Source organism: Euphorbia lathyris, chromosome 3, assembly GCF_963576675.1.
Source record: "Euphorbia lathyris chromosome 3, ddEupLath1.1, whole genome shotgun sequence".
NCBI lineage: Eukaryota > Viridiplantae > Streptophyta > Magnoliopsida > Malpighiales > Euphorbiaceae > Euphorbia > Euphorbia lathyris.
The window spans coordinates 90,375,835-90,383,950 of NC_088912.1; the positions used below are offsets into that span (position 1 = coordinate 90,375,835).

The following is an 8,116-nucleotide window of genomic DNA, read 5'->3' on the forward strand; positions in this document are numbered from 1 at the left end:
AAGCGTAGCAACAACCCACAAAAAGAGATCCATTTTTTAAAATTTTATAGAGTAAAAAAAGTCTTAATTAATAATAGGTAGCAAAATTGTAATTATTTTAGGACTAATTTTTTTATCCACTTTCTAAATACATATTCATAAAGTTGCGGTGGACACCTAATGTGCCAGATTTGGCGCATGTAAGCCACGCGCCAGATCTGGCATCCTCCGTGGCTTGCAAACACTCAAAATTTGGATTTTAGGGAAATAGCAAAGTTTTGTTACTAAATATTGTAACAAACTAAATTTTATTACGACCACTCTAATAGTTGATTATTACTCCATATGGGTAAGTAATAACCAAATGGCTATCACTAAAGATGGTCTTAGCCCGCATTGTTGGGATTTTAGACTAGAAAGGGAAGGAAGAAAAGCATTTCCGAAAACATCTTTATTTTATCAATATTGTGCTCTCTCAAAAAGGTACATCTCATGCCTATTATATAGGCTCACAAATAACTAAAGCAGAGAAAAATCTACTATATCTTATGCAATCCCACTAACCAAATCTCAAAACAAACTAATTTAAAATAACTAAACTAACAACATAAAAATAGGACACATTTTAACAACTTTATTTTGAATCATTCTAACACGCATATCCATCTTCTTTTAACTTCTTTATTGATGTGTTATCCATTTGAATACTTTGACACGAATAACATGAAGTAAAGACAAAGCTGAGTTAATAATTGAATTTATTAACATAGTTTACCAACATTAAACCATTGTCTACATACATAATTTAGTATTAATAGTAAAATGTTTGTTTTAGACAAGGGTCCTGTTTGGAAATTAGCTGTTAGTTGTTAGCTGTTAGCTGATTACATTAGCTGTTAGCTGTTAGCTGATTACATTAGCTGATTTGACTAGCTGTTAGTGTAGATCTGTTTGGTAAAAATTAGCTGATTGATAATAACGGTTTGTGCAAAAAGACGAATAAGGGCATTAATTTTGGCTCAGGAGAAGAGAGAGTCTATTTATTAGGGTTAAAGAAGTCCATTAATTTTAATATTCCAAAACGCTAATTGAAAAAGCTCCTTTTAAGAGCTTTTTCTAAATTAGCGTTTTATCCCAAAACTCTCTCCCAAACCTCTCTCCACCAAACACTCCGATTAGCGGTTTTAGTGGTCAAACCTCTAAAATTGATCAAAACCGCTTTTTTTATCCCAAAACGCTCTTTACCAAACAGGGCCAAGATATTTGTACCTTATTCCAACAATTGTTTGATTGTATTTGTGAACATTGAAATAGCACACATAAAATAATTAGTTTAAGAAGAATGACCAAAGAAATACAAATAAAATTTTGGGTAAATAATTATAAGGTCCTTGTGTTTTTATCTAATACGCTACTTCATCCCTGTGTTTTTAGAAATAATTATATAGTCCCTCAGTTTTTGTTTTTGTTAACTCCTTAGTCATTATATTTAGGTCAAACTATAGTAAACAAATTTTAAAATACCAAAACTACCCTTTACTTTATGTTTTAATGATAAAACATCTATTTTTTCTCTTTTTTCCTACATAATCACAATCTCTCCAATATAAACTCCAATGTAAAGTAATTGATTTATTAATTTTTATATAATTATAGAACTTTAATTTAATAACGTAAAATTTATTGACTAAAAAAATGAATGAAAAATATTTAAAAAATTATCAAAATAGGAGTAAGACTATCATTGTAAAAGTTTTTACAATTCTAAAAAAATTTTACGAATAAAGAAAAAAAATATATGATTTTTAAAAAATTATAAAAAAAATTATAATAATATTTAATGTTGGTTTAAAGATATTATATTAAAAAATAAAGAAAAAATAATTATAATTTAAGAAAATTAACAATACATTTTTTCAAGAATATTAATTTTGGTGTATACATGTAGTTAAAAAACTTTATTAAAACTAATTAGATTAAATTTGAAACTAAAAGATAAATTTTTTTTTATGTATATAACTAGGGGCAATTTTGGACTTTTATTTACAAAAATACATGGAAGGATTAAAGAATTGATTAAAATAAAACTTAAGGACCTTATAATAATATGATGGACTTACTAACGTGTTAAGTAAAACCATAAGAACCTTATAATTAGTTACTCTAAAATTTTAGAGTTGTTTTCCTATTCAGTACCCGTGTATGTGTTTGTTTGCATTTTCTGAAGTAATCAGACTCTCTTCTTTCCATGGAACCACTCTACTCTAGTTTCCTTCTCTATTATCCATATCACTGACTGCAATTCTTACACTCTTTTTCCCTTCTCTCACCTCTCACCAACCCAAGAGGCATATGGATGAAGCTGGAGGGTCCATTGAAGGTGTGTTCCTACCCTCTTTTTTTTTCTTATTTAGAAAAAATAACCTTGTTCAATGGAAACAGATAATTATCTAATTGCTTAACCTTGTTTTGTTTCAGTTACTATATCTAACTAATCTATCGATACATCAACTAAATGGCAGAAAAACTTCTGAATCATAAATATTAACCTATTTGAAAGTTACTTATTCCAAATAAGCAAATTGAAAAAGTTAATTGTCACAAGTTTAAGTTGAGGTGGGTTGCAACACTGGGTCAACTTGGAGGGCTAGAAAGTTATTAAGCCTATAAAAGTTTCTATATTTATAAATATTTTACTAACACAAATCTTTTAACATGTTACTTTTAAACCACACAGCTTATTTGCAAATTCAACAAATCATCACAAGCTATTTTCTCTGTACTTTTTAACTTTTTTTTTTTGCTATTCATTTATTATATTCCCATGTGGGGTCTTACACAGTAACAGTATCTTTTAGACTATGAAGTTTTGAATTTTCTTTTCTTTTTTCCCAGTTAAGCTATACTGTTCAACTCTTCAGTCGCTTTCTCATCTCATTGTTCCTCTGTCCAATGTGAAGAAGCATACATAACATTAACATATACTTGTATAAAAATCTTTAAAACAAACAAACAAAAGATCCCTCTTCCTTCCTTCCTTCTGCCATGGATCTTACAACCCCCAAATACTTCCAACCCCCTCCTCTTTTTCCTTCTAATCTGGTAAAGTTCACTCCTTTTTCTTCTTCTTTCATTTTTTGTTCCTTGTTAGGATTTTCTGATTTCAATTTCTTGTTTTCTTCTTAGGATTCAGCAGCATTGGACCCTAATAGCACACCAAGCTTGTATGGAAGAAGTAGTAAAGATAATAACCCCTTTGCAGACCCACTTTGCAAGCTCCATCTCAAGGAAACGTCTGAGTTTGTCAAGTCATTTCCAATGCCAAATGGAGCTACAGAATGCAGAACTTTTCTTGAACTTAAGAGAAGAGAAGGAACGAGTCAACAGCGAGTTGAAGCTCCTTCTACCCCTGGTAGACCAGTTTTCAACTACAATCTTACTAAAAAGAACTTTCCTTCTAAGTGGGATGATGCTGAAAAATGGCTAATTAGCACTTCTTGTCATGAATCTCCTGCTCATAATGCCTTTAAGCCATCTCCAGATTGTTCAAAGTTTCAGAAACCATGTGATCAGATTCAGATTAAGCAGCAAATGGATGTAATTTCGGAGAAATCAAGGGTTACAGAGGAAAAAGTTTCGAAATTTGCTTCCACCTTTCATGGGAATAACTCTAGGTTTTCTTATAATGGGGTTTCAATTTCTCAGGATGTGCTTCTTAAAGGTAAGAGTCTTTTTTCTACTACTTTTCTTATGTATAATAAAGCCCTTTTTACACATTTGCCTTTTAGAGTTTAGTTCTAATTTTTTGTACCTTTTCTGCTTTACTATTGTTTCCATGATAACCCTTTTGTTGTCTTGTAAAAGCTCAACATGTAAAGCTTTGAACTTTGTCTCTATGTACTGTAACAATTTGGCATATGAACCACATGTAAAAAGCATACTTTTTTTTATTGTTGTCAGTAGCTGAGAAATTTCAATTTCATGGTATTGTTTTGAACAGTTAGATTAGACTCAATTTAGTGGAATCTTGGTCTTGAATTTGGGGATTTTGATGATGAAGGCTTCTAATCTATCCAATTCTTGTATGTTGAGGTATTCTGATTAGTTTGTTGGAAAATGCAGATAAGTTCACAGATGAGGTAGAACCAGTTTTCCCCAATTTTAGATACTCAGAGCCATCAAAAGAAGGATTCCTTTTTCGAAATTCGGGTAGCGAAGCAATGAAAGATGCTGGAACTGGAACTGAAGTAATTCATGAAGTGAATCATAGAGATATTGGGACAGAAATGACTCCTTTAGGAAGTTCTACAACTTCTAGATGTCACACACCATTCAAAAGCTCTTCACCTGCTCGTCATAACACACCTGCCAACAGATCAGGCCCGTTGCCTGTAGGGGATTCTAACAACAGCATTGACATTGCTCAGCTAGAAGAATGCCATCTAGCTAAGCTGCAATGCGGGTCGCAGTTTGATTCTGTTACATCTAATTGGAGCTCAAGGGAAGAGGAGGAAGAGGAAGTATCAAAGAGCCTTAGACATTTCGAAACGGGCATTATTACTTGTCGAAAAAGTGTTTCGGATTCTAGAGCTGCTGCTTGGGAAGAAGAGGAAAAGACTAAATGCTGCCTTAGGTGATTTATGATTAACATTTTGCATAATTCTTTCATTCATTCTAGGAGCATTTCAGTTTTAATTTGTGATATTATGATATATTGATATCTATTTTCGATTTCAAGCTATAGGTATCAGAGGGAAGAAGCGAAAATTCAAGCTTGGTTGAATCTCCAAACTGCAAAAGCAGAAGCTCAATCAAGAAAACTTGAGGTACTTCACTTCCTAGTCACTTTCTATGCCTAAATTATGAACTCTTGCCTCATTTTCATTCCTCTCATTACAAGAGTCAAAGAATGCTTAATCTAATTCGAATAGGAGCTCATTCGTCTTAAGCAAGGTCTCAAGTTCGAGTCTTATGTATAACGAAAACAGCTCTTGGAAGAGCTTTTTCCCAATTCGAATTCAAAAAACGGATGGCAAAATGCCGAAAAAGCACAACTAGGAGTGCAGCATTGAATATGAGAACATAAAATCTAAATAGTTGTGCAGAATCATTCCAAATTTTCATTGATAGAAGTGTGAATTGTATCTCATTATGTGAAGTTGTCATTTTATTATAATTATTGAAGTTAAAGTGCAAATTCCTATGAGTTGGGATTGAAGCTAGGCATGTGGAAAACAAAGATGATCCAAGTTTTATCCTATACAGTTGTACATATCTATCATTATATCTGGCTTGATAGTGTTGACTGTAGTTGGAGTTTTTTTGTCTGGTTTGTTGTTGCCTCGAGCCCCTAACTTCTCCATTCTTATTATCATTTCTTGACTGGTCCACCTCTTTAGGAGTGTTTTCCTCAATTCAATATATTCTTTCTTTCATGCTTCACTCTTGAAAAAGTTGGGGTAAATTACACCCATAGCTCCTCAACTTTGCATTAACTTCTTTATGGCCCCTAAATGTCAAGACCGGACATAAAAGTCCATGACATTTGCCCGTTACTAACATAAAAGTCCCTGAATTTTGTCATGTTCCAACATAAAATTCCCCTTTTACCCTTTGATCACTCCAATAGCACTATTGAAGTATATTCTAAGCAACTTTAATTCTTGATTTTTTTTGGTTTGAATGTCATTTAGTGTTGTTTGGTTAGGAGAGAAACTGACTATTTGGAGGAGGAAAAGCTCCGAAAAGGGCAATTTGTGAAATCGAAAACTTGGGTTCCATAGAAAATATTATTCTAAACAAGTTTGATTCTTGCACTTTTCCATTTTGAGGTTGTTTTGAATTTTAGGGACCATAAAGAAAGTAAGGTAAAGTTGAGGGACTATAGGTGTAATTTATCCTAAAAAGTTGTGAAAAAGCTAATATGTTTATCCTTTTTTGGAAGCCCATGTGATCTTAGTATAAAAAAAGTATTTTGTGGAAGCCAAGAATAATCATTTGGACTTAGACTGTCTCTTGCTTAGAAGCTTGGTTTTGGTGTATTAAGACTAAAATAATCCAAAATTACAACACTAGTTGTCACTATATTTTCTGCTTCTTCTATTCACACTATGTATGCAATACAACATCTGATAGTTAAGACTCAATAATAATAAGTTCGAGTTTTGTTTCTATAAACCCGAATCAACTGAGGAACTAGAAATGATAATGTTGATGTTATTGAAATGTGAAACAGGTGAAAATACAGAGGATGAAATCAAACTTAGAAGAGAAATTGATGAAGAGGATGGCAAATGTGCGTAGAAAGGCAGAAGAATGGAGAGCAGCAGCACAGCAGCAACATTCGGAGCAGATTCAACGGGCGAGTGAACAATCGAAGAAGATGATAAATAGGCATAATAATAATAACTTGCAATTTTCTAACCATAATTCTTGTGGTTGCTTTCCTTGCAACACTCATCTTTAATCATTCAAATAACAAAACAAAACAGATGTATTTTCTGTTGTATTGTGTTCTGTTCTGTTCTTCCCAAGCATAACCCAGAACACAATTTTTTTTTAGCTAATTATTGATTGTTACTATGATTTGATAAAAGACTAGAAATCATCTCGATACCAAAAAAGTCTTTTAAGTTTTATCTTTTTGGATCTAATCTATAAAAAATGTTTGGAATCAATCACATTTGGTCTAACTTGGATTAAAATTAGTTTGAATGTAAGAAAGACCTCCTAACCGGGTGAGAAAGGCAATAGGTAGGCGTATCCACAAGTAATGTTAAACTATTCGTCCCGTCTCATTATTCTAACACACATTTCGAATTCTATTCTTATCCCATATTACCGCAAAAGACATTTATAACAAATAGTTCATATTTATATTCTTTTTTCTCCTCCATTTTATCTGCATAAATGGCGGGGTGACATGTACTTGGGGGTATTCTCATTATCTTCCATACTAGTCACGTGTATTTTTTCTTAATGTCATTGTCGTTCCAAACCCTTATATACAGGGTTCAAGTAATCCAGTAAATTTAGGTGATACTGGAAACATGCGAAATGTGTACTCGTTGTCATTGATTCCACTACTAGTGTTCTCCAAAATTATAAGAATGGAGAAACAAGTGGTTTTTGGGTATGAAATATTATATCAACTAAGTAGGTGGGCGAAATATTATAATAATTGTGTTGCGATTAACAATCGCCAAACGCAAACATTTAACAAGTTTTCTTAGAGTATCTCCAACACAAGTAACTCCAAAAGTTGTCGGAACTTAACACATTATCTTAAAGTATAATATTTTATTTCCTTTTACATCTACATGAATTAATAGAAAAAAGTTTAAAATAATAATCTATTGAAAAAAATGGCAATATTATAAAAAAAAAAAAGCATAATGTTGCTTATGACGTAATATCGAATCACCACGCTTTAAGACCTGTAAAACAGAATACTGTCAGATAGGGAGCCGGTGACCAGCGAACCCTCTCCGAAACTTAAGTCAATATGTGAATAAAGGACTCAAGATGGAAACTATTAGATGTCGAGTATAAAAATAATGTGTACCTTTCTCCTTGTGCTAAGCCTCTATTTATAGTAATTCGGGCTTCAACTCATGTACAAGTGTCAACATCATATTAGTCCGGAACCTAAATTCCCTCTCTAATTGAGCTTAGCGTGTTTATGAAGTCTGAAACCTTATTTCGTAACTGGACCCTTTTGGGGACCCTAAATGAACCGGCCTAAAGAGTAAGTTATGGGCTTTCCGAAGGCCCATCCGATATTATTTACCATATCAGTTGCTATCAAAGCTATCAAAACACAAGTAACCATCTCCCATCTAATGCATGACACTCCTTCGAGTAATTTTCATCTCACCAAGCGTTCCACCAAACAACATACATGAAAGATACTCTTATATACCCATGGATTTTTGTTTAAGACCAAATGCAATTGTAATACATTAGCGGTCAATATCACAACATAATATGTATGGAAATAAACACACATTTTTATTAACGGGTAGATATTACAAATAATAATAATAGGTTAGAGTAGAAATACAAATATTTTTGTAAGTCAAAGAAAAAATAGTGATTTTTAAAAAAAGGCATGCTAGTTAGGGCTATAAAGAAAAGG

The 8,116-nt window shown here is 32.5% G+C and overlaps 1 protein-coding gene across 2 annotated transcripts; it reads left to right on the plus strand.

The window, feature by feature from the left end:
• The first annotated feature begins 2,841 nt into the window (after positions 1 to 2,841).
• Positions 2,842 to 6,520, plus strand: LOC136224124 (uncharacterized). 2 transcript variants are annotated; one of them, XM_066012379.1, is made up of 5 exons: positions 2,842 to 3,081; positions 3,166 to 3,700; positions 4,102 to 4,612; positions 4,718 to 4,805; positions 6,215 to 6,520. In XM_066012379.1, the coding sequence occupies exons 1-5, from the start codon at positions 3,025 to 3,027 to the stop codon at positions 6,443 to 6,445; spliced, it is 1,422 nt and encodes a 473-aa protein (XP_065868451.1). In that variant the 5' UTR covers positions 2,842 to 3,024; the 3' UTR covers positions 6,446 to 6,520. The 2 variants fall into 2 exon arrangements, with proteins under 2 accessions (XP_065868451.1, XP_065868452.1); XM_066012380.1 differs by having other exon boundaries at positions 4,724 to 4,805.
• The last annotated feature ends 1,596 nt before the right edge of the window (positions 6,521 to 8,116 follow it).